The sequence below is a fragment of the Phaethon aethereus genome (genome assembly GCF_964289735.1).
Source record: "Phaethon aethereus genome assembly, chromosome: 4".
NCBI classification, from domain to species: Eukaryota; Metazoa; Chordata; class Aves; order Phaethontiformes; family Phaethontidae; genus Phaethon; species Phaethon aethereus.
The window spans coordinates 64,321,408-64,346,364 of NC_138578.1; the positions used below are offsets into that span (position 1 = coordinate 64,321,408).

Here is a 24,957-nt window from a genome sequence, read left to right on the forward strand (position 1 = left end):
AACTAAAAATCACAAGTAGGAAAGGATATAAACATATTTTTCTTCCTGCCACATCATGATACAAGTACTGGAGCTATATGATATTATATAGTCTAATTTTCACATTTAGCAAAAGAGTAAACAATACTTAGCACTAAAAAAGTAATTTCATTTTCATTTCAAAATAATTTTTAAGTCTTTAGGCAATGAAAATAACTTAAGCCAACGGTATTTTTCATATTGCATACAATGTTACACGATGAAGTTATCCTGCAACCTTCTATATATAGCAATCTAGAATTAAAACTACAGTAGAAGGAAGTCTCCTACTCAGAATAATTAACTTTCGTATTCGTTTCAAAATCATCACAGACCACATAGTTTGGGTGGTTTATTTGTTAAGAGTATAATATTTCTTGCTTGTTGTTCTTCAAATAAAAATACTGTGTGGCATTTCAAATTGAGGAAAAACTAATCAAGCTTGCCACTTCCAGACTATAACTAAACAGACACATAAAACTGATTCTTTTTATTTGCTTTAGATCTGGGCATACTAACAGAAAATGCACCTGCTTATGGGTTTGTTCTTGAGAAAAGAAGGCTCAGGGGAGACCTTATCACCATGTTCCAGTACTTAACGGGTGGCTACTAAGAAGATGGAAACTCCCTTTTTGCAAGGAGTCACATGGAAAAGGGGTAATGGGTACAAATTGCTCTTGGGGAGAATCCAATTGGACACAAGAGGACAATTTTTCACAATGAGAACAATCAGCCATTGGAACCATCTCCCCAGGGAAGTGGTGGATTCCCCAACAGAATCACAGAATCACAGGTTGGAAAGGACCTTTAAAATCATCAAGTCCAACCATTAATCCAGCGCCACCATGTCCCCTAAACCATGTCCTGAAGCGCCACATCCACACGTTTTTTGAACACTTCCAGAGATGGCGACTCCACCACCTCCCTGGGCAGCCTGTTCCAATGCCTGATCACCCTCTCAGTGAAGAAATTTTTCCTAATATCCAATCTAAACCTCCCCTGGCGCAACTTGAGGCCATTTCCTCTCATCCTATCGCTGGTTACTTGGGAGAAGAGACCAACACCCACCTCACCACAATCCCCTGTCAGGTAGTTGTAGAGAGCGATAAGGTCTCCCCTCAGCCTCCTCTTCTCCAGACTGAACAACTCCAGTTCCCTCAGGTGCTCCTCATAAGACTTGTGCTCCAAACCCCTCACCAGCTTCGTTGCCCTTCTCTGGACACGCTCCAGCACCTCAACATCCTTCTTGTAGTGAGGGGCCCAAAACTGAACAGAGGATTCAAGGTGCGGCCTCACCAGTACCGAGTACAGGGGCATGATCACTTCCCTACTCCTGCTGGCCACACTATTTCTGATACAGGCCAGGACGCTGTTGGCCTTCTTGGCCACCTGGCCACCACACTGACGGCTCATGTTCAGCCGGCTGTCAACCAGCACCCCGAGGTCCCTTTCTGCCGGGCAGCTCTCTAGCCACTCCTCTCCAAGCCTGTAGCGTTGCATGGGGTTGTTGTGGCCAAAGTGCAGGACCCGGCACTTGGCCTTATTAAACCTCATACAGTTGACCTCTGCCCATCGATCCAGCCTGTCCAGATCCCTCTGCAGAGCCCTCCTACCCTCCAGCAGATCAACACTCCCACCCAACATGGTGTCAGCTGCAAACTTACTGAGGGAGCACTCAATTCCCTCATCCAGATCATCAATAAAGATATTGAACAAGACCAGCCCCAGAACCGAGCCCTGGGGAACACCGCTTGTGACCGGCCACCAGCCGGATTTAACGCCGTTCACCACAACTCTCTGGCTCGGCCATCCAGCCAGTTCCTCAACCATCAAGGAGTAAACCCGTCTAAGCCACGAGCCGCCAGTTTCTCCAGGAGAATGCTGTGGGAGATGCTGTCAAAGGCTTTACAAAAGTCCAGGTAGACAACGTCCACAGTCTTTCCCTCATCCACTAGGCAGGTCACCTGGTCATAGAAGGAGATCAGGTTGGTCAAGCAGGACCTGCCTTTCATGAACCCATGCTGGCTGGGCCTGAGCCCTTGGTTGTCCTGCAGATGCCCTGTGAGCACTCTCAAGACCAACCGCTCCATAATCTTCCCCGGCACAGAGGTCAGGCTGACAGGCCTGTAGTTGCCAGGATCCTCCTTCCGGCCTTTCTGTAGACGGGCGTCACACTGGCAAGCCTCCAGTCTTCTGGGACCTTCCCTGTTAACCAGGACTGCTGGTTAAATGATTGGCTTGGCAAGAGGGGCTTGGCAAGCTCCTCCGCCAGCTCTCTCAGTACTCTCAGGTGGATCCCATCAGGCCCCATAGACTTGTGGGTGTCCAGGTGGCTTAACAGGTCCTTAACTTCTTCCTCCTGGATTATGAGGAGTACATTGTGCTCTCCATCCCCATCTTCCAGCTCAGGGGGCTGAATACCCTGTGGATATCTGGACTGGCTATTAAAGACTGAGGCAAAGAAGGCATTAAGTACCTCAGCCTTGTCCTCGTCCTTGGAGACAATGTTCCCCGCCATATCCAGTAGGGGATGGAGATTCTCCTTGCCTCTCTTTTTGTTGTTAATATATTTGTAAAAACATTTTTTATTATCCTTTACGACTGTGGCCAGACTGAGCTCTAGCTGGGCTTTTGCCTTTCTCATTTTGTCCCTGCTTGACCTAGCAAGATCCTTGTACTCTTTGAGAGTTGCCTGCCCCTTCTTCCAGAGGTGATAAACTCTCCTCTTTTCCCTGAGTCCCAGCAAAATCTCCCTGTTCAGCCAGGCCGGTCGCCTTCCCCGCCAGCTCTTCTTACAGCACATGGGGACCGCCTGCTCCTGCGCCTTTAAGATTTCCTTCTTGAAGGCTGTCCAACATTCCTGGACCCCTTTGTCCTTCAGGACTGTCTCCCAAGGGACTCTCTCAACCAGTGACCTGAACAGGCCAAAGTCTGCCCTCCAGAAGTCCATGATAGCAGTTTTGCTGACCCCTCTCCTTACTTCACTCACAATTGAGAATTCTATCATGTTGTGGTCGCTAAGCCCAAGACGGCCTCCAACCACCACATCTCTCACCAGTCCTTCTCTGTTTGTAAACAGCAGGTCCAGCAAGGCATCTCCCCTAGTGGGCTCACTCACCAGCTGTGTCAGGAAGTTATCCTCCACACACTCCAGGAACCTCCTAGACTGTTTCCTCTCTGCCATGTTATACTTCCAGCAGATGCCCGGTAGGTTGAAGTCCCCCACAAGAACAAGGGCCAGCGAATGCGAGACCTCCGCCAGTCGCTTATAGAATGTCTCATCCGTCTCTTTGTCCTGGTTGGGTGGCCTGTAACAGACTCCCAGCAGGATATCTGCCTCATTGGCCTTCCCCCTCATCCTTACCCATAAGCACTCGACTTGGTCTTCACAATCTTCGATTTCTATACAATCAAAACACTCACTAACATACAGAGCCACCCCACCGCCTCTCCTTCCCTGCCTATCCCTTCGGAAGAGCTTATAGCCATGCATTGCAGCACTCCAGTCATGAGAAGCATCCCACCATGTTTCTGTGATGGCAACTAAGTCATAGCTGTCGCGCTGCACAATGGCTTCCAGCTCCTCCTGTTTGGTGCCCATGCTGCGTGCATTGGTGTAGATGCACCTGAGCTGGGCTATCGATTTCAACTCTGGCACGTTGAACCTACCCCTAGGTTCAACTCTAGTGAGCCCGGTTTTATCCCCTCCCCCCCTCCAAATCTAGTTTAAAGCCCTCTCAATGAGGCCTGCCAGCTCATGAGCAAGAATCCTTTTGCCCCTTGGCGTCAGTTGCACTCTATCAGCTGCGAGCAGGCCCAGTGCCGTGTAAACCACCCCGTGGTCAAAAAACCCAAAATTCTGACGATGGCACCAGCCCCTGAGCCACGTGTTGATCAGGTGTGCTTTCCTGTTCCTTTCAGCGTTCTTCCCTGTCACTGAAGGGATTGACGAAAACACTACCTGCGCTCCCGCTCCATTGACCAGTCGCCCCAGTGCTCTCAAGTCCTTTTTGACTGCCTTTGGGCTTCTTAGCGCAACCTCATCGTTGCCAACCTGCATGACCAACAGCGGGTAGTAATCAGTGGGCCGAACCAGACCAGGGAGTTTCCTGGTGACGTCTCTCACCCAGGCCCCAGGGAGGCAGCAGACTTCCCTGTGAGTTGGGTCTGGTCGACATATTGGGCCCTCTGTACCCCTTAGAAGGGAATCGCCTACAACAATCACCCTCCTCTTTTTCTTAACTAAGGACGTCTTGATGCGTGGGGCTCGTTGACTCACCCTAGGCACCCCCTCGGACGGACCTTCGTCAGGGTCCTCATGTTCCTGTCCCTCATGTTCCAGAGCCCCATACCTGTTGTGTAAGGGCAGCTGGGACGGTGAGGGAGGCCGGGAGGGAATTCACTGACCTCTCCGAGGAGGGACCTGCTTCCATTTCCCCTCATCTCTTAGGTCCTCTCCTTCTGCCCGGCAGCAAGAGGACAGGGGATCTCCTGCTGCTTGTGGAGCCTCCACCAGCTGCCCCTGCCTCAGGGCCGCCAGGGAGTGGCTCCACCAATCTATCTCCCTCTCACACTCCCTAATGCTCCTCAGCCTCTCCACTTCCTCTTTCAGCTCTGCTACCAGGCTGAGCAGGTCGCACCGCACACAGGTAGTGTCCCCATCGGTCTCTGGAACAACATCGGGCACTTTTAAGATTCGGCTGGACAGGGTGCTGGGCCATCTTGTCTAGACCATTCTTTTGCCAAGAAAAGTTGGACCAGATGATCCTTGAGGTCCCTTCCAACCTGGTATTCTATAATTACTGCATCTTGTGAGGTTAGGAGAGAAGAATGCATTTCAAGTGAAATCATGTGGTTAGGACAAAAAAAAAAATCTAGTAGATTGACAAAACTTGTGTTGATAATTACCTAGCAAAGCTCACTAAACATATTTCTACATGTAAACAGAGACGGTAGCATAAATACAAAAAAAAAAATAATTTACTGAACCATTCACTCATTCATCAAATGCTACATATACAGAAAAAAAACCCAAGAAACATTCAGGGACTATTGGTCATCAATCTCAATGGCAGCTTAGAGGCATTATTTACCAGTAAGAATAAGATAACATTTCTGTGAAAATTTCCTTTCTAAATAACCTATTTAACTTGCAGAGAACTCTGAATTTTAATTAATTCAGTTCAGTCACCTGACGGAACTGAATAAAAACTGTTCCTTTATCTTTGAAACATTACTACATGTGCTTAATAATTACATACAGCTAACCCCTTCCTTTATTCTAAACCACAAACTGAGAAAGAGCATTCATACCACACCCTCAGGTATGGAAAGCTTCCCATTTTAAGGGGAAACTATACAGAGCTTAGAAATCCAAACAGTCTTCACCAAAGTTTTATTCAACAAAAACTTGTTTAAATTAATATGCTGCTACAAGGTTTGTTTGCTTTCAAACACAGCTTTAAATAGGTTCAAGATAAACTACTATTTATTGCTCACCTCAGTTTTAAAAGCTGAGCACATGACAATTTCTTACAAATGAACAACAACCACAGAAACAAAGCATACAAAAAAAAAAAAATCAGGTATTAAAATTTTAACTGGAGACGGTACCAGAGGGCTGGGCTGCTGACAATTTTTAAATGCCTCATGATGCAGAAGAAAAGGTAGGAAACAGAAAGCATTGCCTAGAGGAAAAGGATCAAAGCTATCTCTGCATTCCTATAAATTCTGAGCTACTGCAAAAGTTAAAGCCTCACAAAATCCAAGCAGCATCAACAACCATTCCCATTTGCACAAGTTTCTGTGGTGCTGCTTGTGGTTTACAATACAAGCCGCAATAGTCAGTGACGGGTTCCCTCCCACGTCTGCATTCACAAATCACCCGAGAAGCAAGATTCACCTGCAGTAGTATAACACTATCTGTACAGAGAGGAAATTTTCTCCTGGTATACTTTAAGATCTTTGCTAGACACCACAAGAATAAGATTTAAAAGGAAAGGTCAGTGGTTCTTACCTGTTAATTCATATTCTGTTGACTCAAGTGAGTCAACAGTTCTGTTATAATGACTGCTGTTAAATTCTTAACTGTTCTGACAAGCACATTAGCTTCAATTTCCAAGACAGATTTTAGTTAAAACTCTGGAATACTTTTCATTGTACAAATTTAAGGATTCCTCTATCAGGTCTCTTAAAAATGCCGTGCTTTTGGGATTGGAAGGAAAAGGAGCAAGGTCCAGAAGAAGGGGAAAAAAAAAGACAAAAAAACTCACCATGAAAGATATAGTCATAAACTCTCTTCAGTTAAGTTTGAAGTGCTCACAGAAATGAAGTAAACAAATGCAAATTTCACAATACCCAATCACAACATTCTGTTTACACTGATTCTAAATATTAACAAAGCATTATCATTTTATTCACACCCTCCCTCTTTCAGATACACAAAGATAGTTCCTATAGTAACAGAAGAGACTTAGTAGTATCTGAAGACAGAAACTTATGTAATAACTTGAAACCCACCTTGGTTTGCAAAATGTATATGTGTGTATTTTAAGACAACATACACAGTGGTTATTTACTCTTAACACATGCCATGTGGTCAAGATAAACATCTCAAATTCCTGTCTTTTCAAAAACCAGTTTCACAGATAGGATGTAACAGACTAATCTCAATGAAGTTTTCTCAGACATCAGGAGTTCTGCAGCACATTAGAGTCAACTCTTACATAAAATAATACACTTTTGACTTATGAGGAATTACCAAAAAAATGAAAACTGTAGTAATTTTACTAGCTTTGCCACAGCATCACAGCTCTTTACAATGTGTTGCTCTCACCTGACGCTGATTCAGAACAGACATTAAATACAAAAGGACATACAAGTTACAGCATGCAAGGTAAAAATCAATTAAAAGATCAAATTGCTTACTTCATACAAACTTTTAAAAAAGAAAACTACATTTTTAGGTGTTTTTAACAGTGATGGTATCATTATAGGAAATCTTACCAAGATCAACTGCCTCAGTCCAGTCCTCCTTTGACAAATACATGGCAGCTCAACCTAGTTCTGATAGATCAGTATCACTGAGGTTAGTTAGAAGAAAATGAGTCATGCCCAAATTGCGTAGGAGCAGCCAGCCAGAATCTGGTAAGGAGGTCCCCAGAAAAGCAAAGCTGTCTTCAGAAAGCTTATAGCTGAAAGGGCAACACAAAAACCTGCTGATGGAGGGATGATATAAAGTCAAAAAATTTCAGGGAGGAACACTAAGGGGTTTTAAGAAAGGGTCTGCTACAGACTACTATAAGACAAGAAAAAGATGATACCAGCTAAATAACCTCACTAAGTCCCAACTGTAAGACCAGGGAAATCTTCAGAAGAGGTGAAGCTGATGGTGAAGAAAAAAAAAAGCCCACAGGACATCAGCAGGTGCAGAATGCATTAGCAGAAGCACTGAAGAGTTACAGTGAAAACAGTGGAAGGCTGTAAGGCAAAAAATACTGAGCTACAGGCAAAGGATCTTGTCTCTGAGTGAGATTCCCATGCCACTCAGCTACGTAAAGGCCAAGATTATTCCTGGTCAATTGGTTTTTAATATTTGTTTCAAAAACTTCTACAAACCCAGCCAACTACAGTCATTTTAGCTATAACTAGTTATTGTAACAATTCACCAACTGCTGATTGAGCTATCAAAATCCGGAAACCTTCTTTGCTGGATTTCTCTTATTCTTCATCACTAAAAATAAAGAATATGCTAAGAAATTAAAAACCTAAGGAAACTGAGAATAGAACAGAAATGAATTAGATTGCAGGGACTGATGACTGCATTGAAATGCTATCAGAAAGTAAATGGTAGCTTAAAGTCAACAACCTTTAGTGGAGAAGGACTCAAAATTTCTGTCCTCCCAAAATAAATGGTAAGACCAGACCATGAAGAGCTTGACTAGAGACAAACAAATAGAAGTAATGGAATTTAAAAAGCCTAAAATACTCCGATTTTATCACTAGAAAAATCCACTAGCCTTAAAAAGTAGTTTGCTAGGGAAGTGACAGAAGTCTTGTAGCTCACAACCTTTTAGGACCAGTGCATGCCAAAATAATCATGCAAAGATCATTTTGCTACATGACCAAAACGACTGTACTAGTTAGTCCACCATACATGAAGTCTCACACACAACCACCACCTTCCAAATGGATCATTCAAGCCCAAAAAGGTCACTACAGCAGTTTCAGAGTCAACTTAGTGATGCAGTTCTATGGACAGCTATGCTCAGACCATCACTCACTGCATCACAGGAGGCAGATCGCCCTTCTTCTCCACTGCTGACCCCACCCACACAGTCCCATCCTCCCTCTTCTTTGCACTGGTGCTAGCACTTAAAGCATGTCAGGAAAGAGTCTGCTAAGAAATCCATCAGTTTTTTTGGTTGCCTGCATTTCTTTTCTCACCCCTGCACATTAAAGCAACAGATGGTGCTCATCACAACACTGTGAGCAAAGAAGGTGCAAAGTAGAAGAGCAGCAGAAACTCTCTCTCTCTCCAATGGCTGCGAGTACTAGTACTGGGGTAAGCACACCTACTCCTACCAGCTCTCTCGTGCTAACAATATTGCTTGCATGGCCAGCTGGGGTCAACTCCAGAGATGAAAGCCACCCTCCACCAGCCACCCATATTAGCATGGCTTAAACCAATTGTGAAGTTGCAGCTAAAAACGCATGTTTCCTAGAAACCCTTGCTTCTCAAATGCTGAAGTCAGTAAATTTGAAGAGTCCAGAGTGTTAAGATGATGGGTAAGTTCCAGAATGGAAACTGAATTAAAGGGGGAGAAAAAAAAAAAAAAATCTTTTTAATGACTTTCAGGAAAAGGTTACATTATGTATTCTGTTGTTTCTTCAGCAGTTACAGTAGTACTATAGTTAAAAATGGTCTAGCTCAATATTACAAGCTATTGTTTGAAAGAAATTTCTTAGCCAAAAACAAGTCCAGGCTTTCTGTCTCACCTGAAAGGCAGCCAAATGAATCCATGATCATGGATTAAATTTAGACTTTTAAACAAGAAAAGCATCCACAATCATCCAGAATTACAAAGCAACTTAATTAGAAGTCAATGAATAAACCAAAAGTGAAAAGCCAGTGTTATCTTCAGGCTCAGAACAGAAGGTTCCTTAAACCTTTCTACCAAATTAAGTAGTAAACGAGCCGAGCCAGAATGAATAGAAAATAGGCTCATGGTGTTCCATCCAGTGGAAACACAGTTTTGTTGATCAGATTTTCATAACTGTGACTAAATACCTTCAGCACAGTGTCAGATGTTACATAGGCAGTTGTCATTTATAAATCACCACTAAAAAAGCACATATACAGAGGAGACAACAGTAGTGATAATCTATATAAACAATTACGTAAATCCCTGAATATCTGATAAAATATGGCAGGAGTAGAATCTTAGGCTCTTTCCCACCCCTAAAATTCATCATACATCCCTCTTCTGTCAAGTGTCTAGATTATCTTTGCCAGCTCCTCCTCTAAACCAATAAAAACTTCCAGTAATGGGAACTTGTTGAACGAGCTACGTAATTTGACTGTTATAGGTAAAAACTTACCAGCCTATATTTAACCTAAATCTCGCCCACTACAATTTACTTCCTCTTAACCTACATCTTAACCACAGAGAAAATGGAAAAAGTTTAAAGAAAAAAATCAATATACTTCTGTGAAATATTTATTACATACACACTCCTCCCACAGCTTTTTCCACCCCCAAAATAAAGCAATACTATTTTTTTCATCAGTCATAGGTTCTAAGCCTCTCAATCCACATTGACACTTCCCTCTTTACTTTTTGGGTTGTTTAATGTTCAAGACTAGACACAAAAATGCAATCAAAAAGAAAAAAACAAAAGCCATCTGTAACTTAAACTAGATCAACATATCCAAGGATAGCACCCACTTTTGCCAGCTACATAAGGTTGCTTATTCAGATCAATTTGTGACTAGGCCTCCTGGATTACTTCCTACAGCTGTGCTGCCCATACACCTCTATCTGAGATCTGATGGCCTCCTCCTAGGGTGACATTTTATACTTAGCAGCTTTTTATCTTCTGGATTGTACTTCTTAAATCTATCAAAATTACTGAATTAATAGATTATTCTATTCTTCTCCGGATGAGTGTTGGCAACCCCTCCTAACTCGATGACACATCTGCAAGTTTTATCTTTTAAGGAAAGAATGACAGACAATAACTAAAATCACCGCCTGAACACGTCATCTGGTTTTCTCCCAACCATCAAGACTTCTTCCAGCTTTGCAAAGAGTAACTTAAAACCATTTGGGAGTTGGTTACCAGACACGCAAACAACTTACGTGATCAACTGAAATACTGTATTAATCAAGCAGATGAACATGGAACTATGTTAAAAACCTCCTAAAGATTAAAACTGATTCCAGGAAGGCTTTTGACCATATGTATTTTCCAGACCAAACTGTCACATGACACAATAACTCCACTTATGTTATGAGTTCTCAAATAAATGTATTTCTTCTCCAGATTCACTGCTGGGAGGGGGCACCACAACAGCTGACAAGCCAGTATTTTTACAGTCCACAAAATGTAAAAAAACATTACTTCTTTTCCACACAGATTGACACATCAAAACTGATTAAGCAAGAAATGTAGATAGCATCAGCACTATATATAGCAAGAACCGTTTAATACGACCTACAACAAGACTAATTACAGTCTGTAAAAAAGCTGTTCCAATACAGCATTTTCACAACACTCTTGGGAGGCACAACTGCTGCTTCACAGACTGCGGATGTTCCAACTTCCTTAGTTCATACAGCAAGCCAACAGAGTGGACAATTTAGATTTCAGAAATGCCATGTCCTCAAAGAAGATCGCTAGATCATGTAGCCTTGCATCTCCGTCTCAGTTACTTCAGGAACACCGGTTAAATTTAACTAATTAGAATTAAAATTCATGTTTTTAAAGTGTTATGTTGAGAAGAAACCCATGCATGTTTCACCCACCGAGGCTCAGTAATTTTAGCTCAGGATGTCATTACTATCCTAAACAACACGAGAGGTTTTTCTCTGGTAAGAAATGCACGCTACTTCGATTCAGAAGGTGTATGGTTTTTCTTCTTTCCTCCACCTTCCGCACTCTCCCTCCAACTAGGGAGCTTTTTGAAAAGCACATTATGAGACATGACAAACTTCTAAATGGTTTTGAGTATTTCCTAGCATAGGAATCCCGTTTTCCTAAGTGAACAGTCTGAAGACCGTAAAGCTTCCTATTGTTCATTACAAGATAGATTTAGAACGTATATAAGCCGTCAAAGCCTGATGAAATTAGATTCTTTTAAATGTTTCACTGCAGAGGCTGTTTTTTAACTGCAGACATTACCATTTGCCACAAGTACGGTAGTATGAATACGTTCACTTTTTTTAAAAAATAACTAAATAAAGGCAAAAAAGCTTTCCACACTTTTCGGGAAAACTAAAACCCCTCTGGGGGGACAGGGTGGACGTCTTCACAGTATCGGGCTCCTGCCTGGGCGGCGTTGCGGCCAGCTGCACCGCGATACGGCCGGACCCGCCAGCCGGCTGGGGCGGCTCAGCTCGCCTCCTGCCCCCAGGGCCGCTGCTGCGGCTCCCCATCCCCGCCGGAGGGGCGGCCAGCATCTCGCCCGGAAGGCGCCCGACGGCGCCCGAGACGCCCGCCCGGCGCGGAAGCGGCAGCTCCGCATCTCAACAATCTCGCTCTTCAACAGGATCCTGCGAACGGCCCGCGGCGGGCTCCCGCCAGGGAGGGGCGGCGCGGCGGGGCAATACCGCAGTGCCGCAGCCGGATGCCCTGCAGGCCGGCCCGGCGCCCTCTGCAGAGCGGGGAGCCGGCCCGGGCAGCGCCGCGACCCCGCCGAGCGGGGCGGGGCCGGGCCGCGGCAGGAAGGCGTCCCTCCGTCCGCCCCTCCGTCCCCCACCCCCGGGATGCTCCCCCCGCGCCCCGCCGGCGGCACGCGCGGGAGCCGTTACCTGTCACAACCGCCGCCGTCTCCGCCGCAGAGGCGGCGGCGCCGCCGCCTCCCCGTCCTCCCCGCCGGCCACCGCCAACCTCCGCAGCCTCCGGCTCGCATCCCCCGCCGGCGGCGGCGGCGGCGGGCAGGAGCAGCCCCAGCAAAAGCAGGCAGGTCGGCACTGGGGTCGTCGCCGCCACCGCCCCCCGCCCGGCGGGCGCTCGGAGCCCGCTCATCGGTACCGCTGCTGCAGCGCAGCGAAAGGAACGAGGAGGAGGAAGGGGGCTGGAGCTCCGCCGCTGCAATGCTGCCTGCTCCGGCGGCACGAACCAGCCTCAGCGCCGGTCCCACGCTGCCTCCCGCCGCTTCCGGCGGCCGCCGCCGAGCCGCCCGGGCGACACGTCACCGCGCGGTGATGTCACCGGGGAGGGGGCAGGGGGCGGGGCGCGGCCCACGGCGGGCAGGAGCCCGGAGGCTCCGGGGCGGCGCGGCGGGAGCCGCCAGGCGCGGTGGATTGCGGCGGGGGAGGCGTGGGCAGGAACGGGTTGTCGCGCCTGCTGCGCCGGGCGGCGGGAAGCTTCTAGCCCGCTCGGGGCGGTGGAGAGCTCCGGTGTGGTGGGGAGGGCTCGCTCGGGCCCCGCTGGCCCTGCCCAGGCGTCGCGCGAGGGTCTGGCTCCCCCTCGGCGGCAGCGCGTGCCTTCGGGCCCAGGCCGGCCTCAGGAAGGGCACAGCCTCCCAAAACGCGGCGCGGGGGGAGAAAACTGAGACCTTGGAGTTTGTAAAATTTGTCCTTATCACACCAACGCAGAGGTAAACGCAGTCACCTGAGGAGAGCTTTCAAAAGGGGAAGGAGCGGGTGAAGGAAGTTTCAGTTCGGCGCAGGCTGCAGCCCTTTAAAAACAAGTTTTAAAAAACGGTGTTTTAAATCTGGTCCCATGGGGCTGGAAAACTAAGCCCTCACGGAGATCGTACCTTGACTCAGCTGTGATTAGGACCTTGGCAAAAAAATCCGGAAAACAAAAGACTTTTGCTTGAGATGTTTCCATCAAGCTACAGAACAGGAATAAAATCTATGTTGTGTTTTGTCCTGCCCAGCTCTGGGGGATTTTCAGTCTGTTTTGAGTCATTTAATGAGAATAAGACAGCCTTTAAAGACCGAGTTCAATCTAATGCACAGTATATGAGAAAATAATGCAGCACGGATGGTAAAAGCTATATAAACATTACATTCTCTATTAATTATTACAATCACCAGAAGAAGTGTTTTGAAAGGGTCTTGAGAAAAGCCTTGGCCTGCTTTGTAAACCCTACAGGAGAACAGGAGCATTAAGTTGAGTGGCACAAGCTGCTTTCATGGGTCAGCAGAATCCAGAAAGCTAACTGTGAAATTGTCATAGTGCTATTAAATGCAGCAGGAAATAATTTCTGTGGCAACATAGTTAGTGTGCATACTTTATCCTAGCTGAAACATATTTTTGGGGGGGGAGTGGGGGGGGAAACACACCATAAAACTTGAAAGTAGTCATATAGCATATGAAGATTTGGGAAATGTGTCTAAACCTAACGAATTCTGTTTCATTTATGAAGTCTGTGCCTTACCATTTCTGTTGGCTGGATACAACAGCCTTTAAAGACTAACACTATCTGACCAGATCTTGTGCAAAGAGAACAATGAAATATCTGCATCTTACAAAACCTTGTTCAGTGTTGTTTAACTTTAGGGAGGGGAGCTGGAGCAGAGAAATTCCCCAGGTGGAAACAAAGAAACCAGCTGTTCATTTCATTAATTCATTCATTTTAAAATACAAAGAGAGAGGTATTCATAGAGGGTACGTGAAAGAGGCAAGTTCCCTGAGCGAGTGTGAACTGTTTTAACCGAGAGCCACTGGAATCAAAGGCTGTGAACTGCATGAGTCCTACAGAGAAATGCCCTACATCAGAACAGCTGTGAGATGGGGACACTAAAAGAGAGCACTTTGATGAAAATGCTGTGGGCCTGAAGTAGGAAACGATCCTTGTTAAAAATCCTCCTGGAAAATCGGTTCATTTTCACCTCTTGCTTTCAACTACATGTCCCCAAATTGGGAAGCGTGGAATGGCTTGTTTTCAAGGAATGCTTGTGTTCTGGAGTTGCGGGGAGGTCACTGCTGGTCAGGGCACCTTAGCAGAAGATCCCACGGTGAGAAGTGTATTAAGTGGACACCTCTTGATGCACTGCTGCTTCACATCATGCAGGCTCAGCTGCATAAGCTCAGAATTAAGGAAGGTGCCCATCTTGGGCCACAGCCTAACCCGTCAATCCACAGAAACCTAAATGACTTGTGGTTTCAATATGAGGACCCAGACTCTGATAAGTTCCCTGCAAGGCCTAATTACAGAATCACAGAATAAGTTATGACCTCTGGAGGTCATCTAGTCTAACCTCCCTCCTACTCAGCCCTGAGGAACACCACTCATAACCACAGGCCAGTTTAATTTTCCACTGTTGACTACTGCTTTTTGAGTATAGTGGTTCACACTCTTTTCCACCCACCTTGTCCACTTATTCAGCCCATACCTCCCCTACTGGACTACCAAGATGCTTCGGATACTGTCACAAAAACCTTGCTATAATCAATGTGTGCCGCACTTATCACCACAACTGTAGAGCCTATCATCTCATCACAGAAGGCAACCAGGTTGGTGGAACTGTGCTGGTTTTTCCAAATCAATTTCTTGTCCTTCTTCATCCTGGAAATGGCTTACAGAAAGGTTTGCTTCATGATCTTCTCTGAGACAGAGGCTGGGTAAGGATGACTGTCCTGTAGTTTCCTGCACCTTGCTTTGATGATAGATGTGACATTTGCTTTTTTCCAGTAACTGGAAATCCCATCTGATTGCCACAGTTTTTCAAAGGTGATAGGAATCAGCACAATGACATTAGCCAGCTCCCTCAGCACCTTCACAAGCACCTCTTGTCAAGCCCTAAGGACTTATAAACATCTAATTTGCTAAAGTGGCCCCAATTCAACCTTCCTCTACAGTTGGTAGTAGTCTCCTCCTCCAAACTTTGCCTCTAGGCATAGAGATCTGTAAGGCCTGAGGGCTGACCTTGCTAGTAAAGAACAAGAGAAAGAGGGCTTTGAGTATCTCAGCCTTTTCCCAGTCCTTCATCTGGGTCACCTACCCCTTCAGCAGCAGAGCCTGTGGTTCTTGGGTTTAGTATGCTTGTAATTAAACGGATTTAGATGGCTTTCTCTACCTCTGGGTATAGACAGATGTAACAGCAAGGCATGTCTGGGTATTAGGGCACTGGATGGAGCACACGGCAGCAAAAGGGCTCTCAGCATGGAGTATGTTAATGCCACCCAAATTAGCAGCTCATCAAGACCCTAGCACATCTATCAGAAGACACCCAGATCTGGAGAAAAAGAGCCATGAAGAAATCCTGATGACTCAGAGAGGTGGGACAGGATGGAGACACTGATCACTATCAGCTGCTCAAGACTACAGAAAGGCATATCCAAAAAAAAAAAAAAAAAAAAAATCTGTGTGTGGTTGCCTGCCTAAGAAGAACCCAGGAGACTTGAGGAGGACTTCACAGCTGGTGTGAGTTTGCCCCAATGGATGCAGGACCTAATGTCTGGACAAGGGCATCGCAGTGCTGGATGGGCAGCCTAATCGCCGCTGCCTTGGTGCCCCATGGCTGTACAGACTTGGTGGACATCATACTCATCCTGGTGTTCCTGAGCATGATGACACCCTGAGGGTGTGAGCAAGAGTTGAAGGTGTTTCATTTAAATCTGTCTTTTAAATAAAAGCACTTTCCCCTCAGAAGGTCTGGCACTGGTATGTGCTGTGTTGTTCATAGTGTGTTGCAACAGTATTTCCCACAAGTGGATGTGTTTATCTTTTAGCAGGGAGCAAACTGGTCTCAAGGCTTAGAGTTAAGCCATTTATGTTACTTTCAGTCATTAGTCCTGCTCAGTACTGATGGACTTGTACAGTCTTGGTCAAATCTCCTGACTGTACTTTGCTGTATGGATAACCTGAGATGCTTTTTTTTGAGTCTTGTCTTCTATCCTTTCATAGAAAGCTAATCTGTTTTGTTTTGTTTTTAATAATGTATTGATTCAAAGAAAAGGTCCTTGTTTCAGTATATTTTACTGCTTTGAGTTGCCATTTCTGCTGGCAATTTTAGCAGTCACCTAGCCTTGTTGTGCGCATTGATTTTTCTAAACAGAAAAGGGGAGAGGAAATAATCTTCAAAGGTGTTTCATGCCCACAGTTCTTTCCAATACATACATTTTGCTGGTCCTAAGCCCCCCTGGAAGCAACTTTGAACAGTAGAATAAAGGGGGAAAAAAAATATTTTTACCGCTATCTGGTGCTAACTGCAGTGTCCCCAAACTACAAACTGGGAATGCTCTGGGTAGATGTGATGACGCAAGAGGGAAAATATTAACCAGGTATAGAAACAGGCTGATAATTACAGATGAGAAAGAAACCTGGTGGGCAAAACAAAAACAAAGAACAAAGTGAACAAAATTCTGGAAGGTCACAGAAGAGATAGAAATAATACGCAAAAGCTCAGGTAGAAATTAATACAATCAGATTTATGTATTAAAAAAAAATACAAACTGACAGTAAGTTAATGTAAATTCAAATAAGCAATGATGACCAGATTATTGGTAAATTGTCCAAAAAGACTTTGTTTCTGCAAATGCTGTGAAAAGAAACAATCATTTTGAACAGGCTTGAGAGTAAAATTCAAATGTCTTCTCTTTATTAGGGAAGTTACTCATATCTGCACCTAAATTATAAAAAAATGTACTAATTGCAACCTTCTCGTACTCTGATTTCATGTGCAGGTAAAAGCTCCAATGAAGGTGGAATTTTATAGGCTTTATATTTGCCAGGATGAGAGGATCAGCCTAGGAAGCCTTTGTCCGTTGCTTCCGAGTTACAGAAGTTTATGTTTTGAAGAGGGAACGTTGTTAGCTTAAGAGGAAACTACACTAAGTATTTTAAGTGGTCCTGTATTCCCAGCCCCTAATGGACTAAAAACCTGTGGGCCATAGATGCTATCTTGGTCCAATAATGAAATTGGAACTTAAAGAATGGAAGTGAATTAAACATTTTCCTTACCTGATGAGAGTATTAGCCCTTATGATCTTATCAATGACCAAGAGTCTAGGTATCTAGCAAAAGAGCAAATTGCCTGGTAATAGGCTAAAATGCTGCTAAAATGCCAACATTTCTTTCAATCACTGAAAAGGAGCAGTCATTAACTGCAAACTAGGGCTGTAGATCTACAAGGAACTTTTTGATTATGTCTCCTAATTTTAGATTTTTTTTTTTGATTGTTATCATCACTAGTATTGCAGATTTTTTTTTTCTGTAACAAAGACTAAAGTACAAATATTTAAAAAGTCTTGAAAAATACAGAAATGTTCACTGCAGCTGAATCTGCTATTTGCATGGAAACTTTGCTTATGCTTTTTTCAATTTGTTGAGTTCTTTATGGGAACAAAGGTGCCATTTCAGCTAGAAGATCTTGGCTAGGCAGACTGTGGTTGGATTTTGCTTATTTCAAAAATAAACAAAGACTCAATCTGTTTACACAAGTTGTGGAGGCACATCCGGAAATACCAAATCTGAAGGAAAACAATGGCAGAATGAGTGAATAAAATATTTCAGGCAGCACTTTGATTTCTGGAATCTGTAGTAGGAGCCAAACAGCTTGCCAGGACACAATCTTACCGGTGATGGAGGAGCAGGAATCTTGCTATCTGACTGAATATTATTTGGCATGTCAGTTAGATTACAACAAAGGGATGGGTTGTTATATATTTTGACAGCTAAAGGACATTTGAGAGTAACACAAAAGCACTCCTGGAAATTAATACATTACAGATGAAGGTGATCAGAAGTATGTCTTGGAGATCATGTGACTGAGACCCACTCCTCATCTGATCTACATAGAGCATACTTCACTGTAACTTTTTTTTTTGCCAAAATTGATTGCCAGACTGTAAAAGTCCAACATCTTATTAAATTTTAAGGTTTTGATTGTGCTGATTTTGCATCCCCAGTAAAGTCATATTGAGTTCATTTGCTGTTCAAACTGTCTTTAAATGACCACTGTAACCATTCTTGGTGTTTAATGAACAGCAGTATTATACAACCAATCCATACACTAAAAATAGTTTGCTTGCCATCTTTATTTATCAGTTTTCAAGCAGTATAAGAATTCAACGCATTTCAACACAGAAGTGATAGCTGTAGAGATGACTCACTAAAAAAGGCTAAATCAGAGGGAAGGGAGAATAGATAATTTCATTACCATGTGAAAAAAAAAAATCCCAGTATGTGCATAATCTTTCTTTCACCTTCTCTGAATCTCTAAATCCACCCTTATCAAGAGCAGAGACAGTCAGTGCTTTGTGTCTGCTTATTCCCTTCCTTCCTGCTGGACGGCAAACAAGGAAAAAAATTACAATCGGGAGGTGATGAGAGTCATGACTGCACATGACTAGCTTTTATCTTATAATAAGTATGGTGACCAGCTGTGTGGGATAAAAAAACAGAATAAATCTCACAATTTAAAAAAATATCATTTGGACATAATAATTTAGCACACTGGTGATTGCAGCAAGTATTGAAGTCTGCCTCCTGGGGCATGTTTGGGTGTGTGTTCTGTGGGAGAGAGAAGTTCCTGCTCGCCTGGAACAGGAACTGCTCAGGATGGAGTCTGCCTATTCAGGCTGGTAGAGGGGGGTCAGCTGTAATTTTCTCAGTGGCTGTAAAATAATTGTTACATTAAAAATGATGCAAGTAGTAACTTTCAGAATATTTTTTCTCCTGTCTAAATAAGGAGCTAAAACCCTGTTAGCTCCTAATGTATAGAGCTGTTCTTTACCTGAATGAGCATGGTCAGAAAAATGCTGTTGGATTAATTATTTATAATGAAAATAATTTGCCCCTTTAAGTAAATATTTGGGATAAGAACAAAGAATATTTATGACCTTATGAAGAAACAAGAAGGAAGTGACCAGAACTTTTACTTCAAATGTGGTTCTGTTAGTTTTAGCAGCTGTTGATTGAAAAGTGGAACAAGTAATCACTCATTCAGAGGCCAGAGCCTGAGTGAGTGGGAGATTATATTCTCATGATCTGTGACTAGCAGGTAGTAATAAAAAGCCTTGTGAACGTGTGTATCGTGTGTAAATACAATTCTATTGTCAGATGGTTTGTGGTGGATTGAAATGGCTGCTCTGAGGTCACAGCAAGCAGACCGTTTCCTGGAATTTCTGCAGGCGAGTTGCACATCCTGTAAACAGGAGCTCTCTAGATCCGTCACAACTCTGTGGCATGTACTGCCAGGTACCGTGAGCGACACAGCACCCGGTAAATAAGATCATTCTGCAGAGGCAGAGACAGCTAGTCTCAAATCACGCAGAAAGCTGAAGGAGATATGGAAACTACTGCTGAGAAAATCAAATAACATATATTTGGTCTTTGTCTTGAATTTTTTATGTTTTGGTTTGGGTAATAGGAAAAAAAGCATCGTAGACCATATCCTCAGTTACAAGGTCATTTGGAAACAGAGTATCTTCCTACTTTCAGACACAACCTTGGGCATTTGGCATTATGACTCGCTACAAACAGCTTGGCGGGGGGAGCAAGAGCAAAATTTCATCTATTGCTTACATCTTCCAAAAGAGTACATACAGTTCATTTTTGTTCCTGTTTGCTTTGCAAGTTGTGACACTTGGAGGGTTGTGTGCAAGGTGCTAAACTTCCCTGAGCACTGGGAGCGGAATGAGCTTTCATGATCTTCCTTGGTCTGGATGTTTTTTATTCCTTTATCTGCCTTCATGATGAAATCGGGAGAGTTTTGGTTTGGGATGTGACAAAAAAGTTCTGTGTTCAGTGAAGTTTGTCAGCTTTCTCTGATATGACCTCTGTAGGGCTCCCTTATCTATTGTTTAATGAGTTTTAGCAGTTCTTTTTAAACTGTTCATGGTAGCTAATGGGAAACTACGGGGAAGGGTTCATCTAAAAGTTAGACACCTAAATCAGAGACAGTCAACGCCTGATACTTTTAGAATCAATAAAGAGTAATAGGAACTTTTAGGAGGTGGTTCATTTCATACTAAAATAAGCATCTAAGATCAGACAACTTTTCCTTTGAAACAGTTGTTTCCCTCTACTGTCAATAAAGGGAGCCTTGCAAAACTATTTTAGACATTTAGCTGCTAGACTTCTAAAATAAGTTGAATTAGATCCTGTTCTACATGTCTTTCCATTAAAAAAAAGGAGAAAGGAGAAAGGAGAGGAGAGGAGAATCAACTTCTGGAAAAAAGTGAATGAGTGATATTTTTGTCTCTTATCCACTAGGGACTGAGCAGCAGAATGTTGTCCTGATGCTTCTCCATATGCCTTACTTGATGTCCTTGGGACACAGGAATCTTAATAACTTTTAGGCCTTACTGGAGTGATATACATAGAAAACAACCATAAAGGTAAATACTTAGAGCATGAAAGGGTTGGAATGCACATCCAGTAGCAATGGGTAAACCTTTCCTAATTATTTGCTATCTTCTGTCATATTTATGCTTCATTTAGTTCAGAGAGTATCTTCAGAACAAATCTTGAAGGACTAAAGAGAGACTCAGAGAAGTATTTGGCTCCAAGATGCATTCCCAGCGGGATTATCTGTGCTAACACCAGCGGCGTTCACCTGGAACCAGGATTTGTGATCCTTCAGAACTGAAAGTCTTGATATCACTCTGGTAGGACTGGTACCTGCTACACAATCTTGATTTTTTGTAAGCTGAAAAGACAAGTTCAAGAAACAGTTAGCTACAAGACCAAAAATTAGCTTGCTAATGCCTCCTGAATTCTACAGACTTGGTAGATGTGGCACCTGTCCAGAGTCACAGGAGATTGCAGCAAATCATGAACTACAGCAATGGGTGTTCCTTAAAGCAGGGCAGCAAAGCCTTGTCCTGTGATTTTTAAGCTGGAAGGAAGAGCGTGGTGTACTTAAATTCTCTCAACTCCCCCTTTTAGATCTAACATCTGGCCTATAAACACACACTGAAATAAGGGGGCTAGTGAAAATTTAAAATAAATATTATGCAGTAAATTAAATAAAAAGCTGAAATGCCTAGCATTAATCCTCACTAAAATCTTAATACAGCACTGAGTCTTGAAAGAATGTCTCTGTCCCATAATAACCCTGCCTTTGAGTGGCCCTGTCCCACCAAAAGCAGAGCATACAGCATTGACCTGTTTGCATTGGAACAATTTCCCGAGCAGTATCAGTAACCATCTCTCTGTTTAAATGTCTGGACTGAAGTCAGGAAAGATAAATTTATCCTGCACTCGCCATTTAATAATCTCACCGTGGTGTTTTCAAAAAAGGGGCAAAATTTCAGTCTAGAGAAAACTGAAAAGCTGCCTTACATTTGCACCAAGAATTTCAGTTGGCTTGTGTCCAGTTTTTGGAGAGATCTACAGTAAATTCTAAAAAAACAGAACAAAAAAGGCCAATTCAACTGCGAATATTCTTCATTAAACCGTTTGGAACTTGTGAACACTAAAATCTGTATCCATGAAGGGCTATTCTTCTATAACGTAGGAAAAAGCTGATCTTTATAAAAGTACAAAACACTGAACTGAGATTTTACAAAAATGCTAGGAATTTCTTACCTATAGGAATATTAGCCTTGAGATGACAAAACAGGTAGAATAACTGTAAGAAATACAGTTCCTGCTTCTGAACTAGGAAAATACAAATATGTATTTATATGAATTCCTTAATTCAATGGAAAAAAAATCACATCTGAATAGGAAAAGATGGACCTTACATGTCAGAGAGAGACCCACTCTTTATATTAGAAAACCCCCACAGTTCACTTAAAAAAATCAAGATTTTGATCAACATCTGCAGGAGAATTTCACAATTTTGCAGAGACCACAGAAGATCTGACAAACTAGAAAAAAAGTGTCAAGCCTCTAACCTCCAAAATCACTGTTGTACGTACCACATAAGACTATCTTTGTTTTTTACTTTGCCCAGATTTCAACATTCTCCATTCGTTCTCTGGAAATTATACTTTTATTTTGACCTATCCTTATGTTCTAGGCTACTGTTTAAGGATCTAGTGTACACAGAACAAAGAAGCTTATTTGTACAAACTACCATCTTGACCCCTCCCTCAACCAAAGTCTAGTAGTAGGGACGAGTTTTATGAGTAGCATAGCATAAGGGGAATATATTCCATTACTTGTTTGACAGTTAGTGTGTGTGTGTTTGACACACCGCTCTGTGTGACTTCTTTCAAAGCCAATGTGTTCAATATGGTCTTAGTTTTTTCCCCAACTTTGAGCGAACACATAGGCTACCATCCAGCCCAAGAAAACTTGCACTCATTACGGTGTCCGTAACTTCCCTGCTTCTCTCTCATTATCTCCTTCTAACCGAAACCTGGTAGGCACGCAGCGTATGCCTTCTCCACGCAGTTTCTCCAGTGTTTGCACTCAGAAAGGTGGCGTGGGATGTTCAAGAAAACATCCCGGGCACCAGTCCCGGCTGTCTCGGGAGGACTGCCCTGACAGGAAGGCCCTTGATGGGTTTGACTTTCTATGATTTCAAACCTGTATTTAGGTCTGTATTAACCTAGATTGTTGCAAAGCCCAAACATCTACTGCTTCCATCTTTTCTGTGTTTTCAGTTCCTTATATTGCTTACGGGCCTAAATAAATAATACCTGCGATAAACCATCTCTCCACTATAATACTTACCCTTTATCCATATGACCACCTAATGCAGGAATGGACTGATACCGAGTCTTCAAAGTTTTTCCAGGATTTCTTCATAACAGATTAGAAACATTATCTTTCTCAGGGAAAGATAAGAGTCCTAATCAGAAAGGCTTATATTTTCTGGAAGTTGTAAACTATCAATTCACAAAGACAGGAAAACTAGATTACACAAAACTGTGTAAGGATGTTGAATATTGCAAAAAGAACAGAGGAGAAGATAAAGCTCTGGAACAGAAACATCTAGTGGTAAAAGTTTGAATTTCAAAATTTATACGAACTTATCAAAAAGACATTTTCTCTTTCATATTATTAACAAAACTCACTCAAGCTTTTAAAATAAAAAATAATGAAAAATTCAGAAACACCTTTTAACCTTTTAATTGACATACATGTTTTAATTGCTGAATAAAGCTGCAATCTAAAGTCAGTAGAAGAAAGCACACTTTGTGAAATAATATAAATAGCAAATAATCCCTCTCTGCGTTGCAGAGGTCATAGTCTACAGAGTTTTAGCACTTTTTTTTCACAAGTTCTTTCTTTCAAGAGTCACTTTCCCCATAGTGGAAGTGCATTTTGTGAGAGTGCGGCAGAGCTGGGAGACAGGCTCTCCTGCCTATATGTTCATGGTCAGGGGTATTAATACTGATAATGCTACTTTCCCACGTCCATCAGTTAACTGTAACATCTTCAGAAACTGGTTGTGGTTAGAATATCTCAAATGCATCACAAACTAAAATTAAATATCTAAATATGTCTTTATGTCAGAAACTATGGAGCGAACTTCTTTACCACTAACGTGAATGCTGAACGCAACCCGAACTTCCTTCACAAGCTGTAGCAATGCCAGTTTTCCACAGTCAGAATTTGATGTTAACTTTAATGAACTAGGACTGGGCTTCAAAGCAATGCTTATGTTTTTGTAACCCAGAGGCATCGAAAAAAAAAAAGAGAAAAGGGAAAATGTTGTGTCACTAGACATCAAACAAATTAGATAACAAATAATTCTGAAAAGATAGAATATTAAATATATTATTTTTTACAACATATGTTTGTGCTGATTTACAATTTATAATTGGACTCTTTAAGAGCATAACTATTCTAAATAGAGCTTTTCAGAAAAAAAATCACAGAATATACCATTGATGGAAGACACAACTGTTGAATAAAATTAACTATCAGGTACCTATAGGTAGCTATAGATTTTAGCAGGTGGCTATAACATAATATTTTGTCTCTGACTATCAAATTCCAGTTCGTCTCTTAGCAACATGACACAGCCTTTTCTTGTTTAAAACAAAGCACAGAAATTGGTCGCATGCTTTGCCTTGCACAAATTGTGAGCTTTAACTCTTTTGTTAAATATTCCATTTATTTTGGTCATAATCCCAAAAGAAACAATTTGTTCAAACTGTTCAGCCAAACACAATGTCATTTGGCAACGCACCACGATCCTCCATAAAGCCAATTCTCTAGAGATAATTGTTTGCACATATCAGTAGTCCAACATCTAGAACAACGTGGGGATTTTGAAATATGGGCAAAGAGAGGCCCCACGACATCCTCCTTCACAGACCCTGAACTTCACCTTCAGCAACCAGCGCTGTCTGACAGCACACAGGATCAGGTGAACCTCCTGGGGCTTAACTACAGAGTAAAAGAACCATGGTTGTCCATAAAGCAGTATTACCACCCAGTAATTATTTTAAGGCTGATCCCCAGTCAGTGTTTTGCACAATTAGGCCGCGTTACAACCGTTTATGTGTTGCAGTCTTACAACTCCCGCTGAACCCAAGACGAACATCCTATTCTAACTGTGTATTTGTTTTGTCCCCATAACATCTGCACGGTTTGTCATCTGCAGAGACATGAGTATCCCTGAGATGCTTCTCCAAGGACAATTGGTCTGTATGTCCATCACTTGGTAGCTGTACTATTAATTGCCTAATTAAAAATACTAAGATGAGACATTTTAACACCGTTTTAAAGCAGAGCACAACTGTTCCACTGCTCGATCAAAATTCTCTTCCCTGCATTAACAGTTTTTTTAAGGTATTGAAAAAGCTGAGCATGAAAGGTGCAGGAAAAAAAATTCCTTCAGTGATTTCAATTAG

The 24,957-nt window shown here is 42.9% G+C and overlaps 1 protein-coding gene across 1 annotated transcript in view; it reads right to left on the reverse strand.

Moving 5' to 3' along the window:
- STIM2 (stromal interaction molecule 2) overlaps positions 1–12,582 on the reverse strand; it is a 78,035-nt gene extending 65,453 nt beyond the window's left edge. The window contains exon 1 of the mRNA XM_081999164.1: positions 12,051–12,582. Coding sequence (XP_081855290.1) covers positions 12,051–12,267 — 217 coding nt within the window. The 5' untranslated portion in view covers positions 12,268–12,582. The remainder of the gene's footprint in view (positions 1–12,050) is intronic.
- Between the last annotated feature and the right edge of the window lie 12,375 nt (positions 12,583–24,957).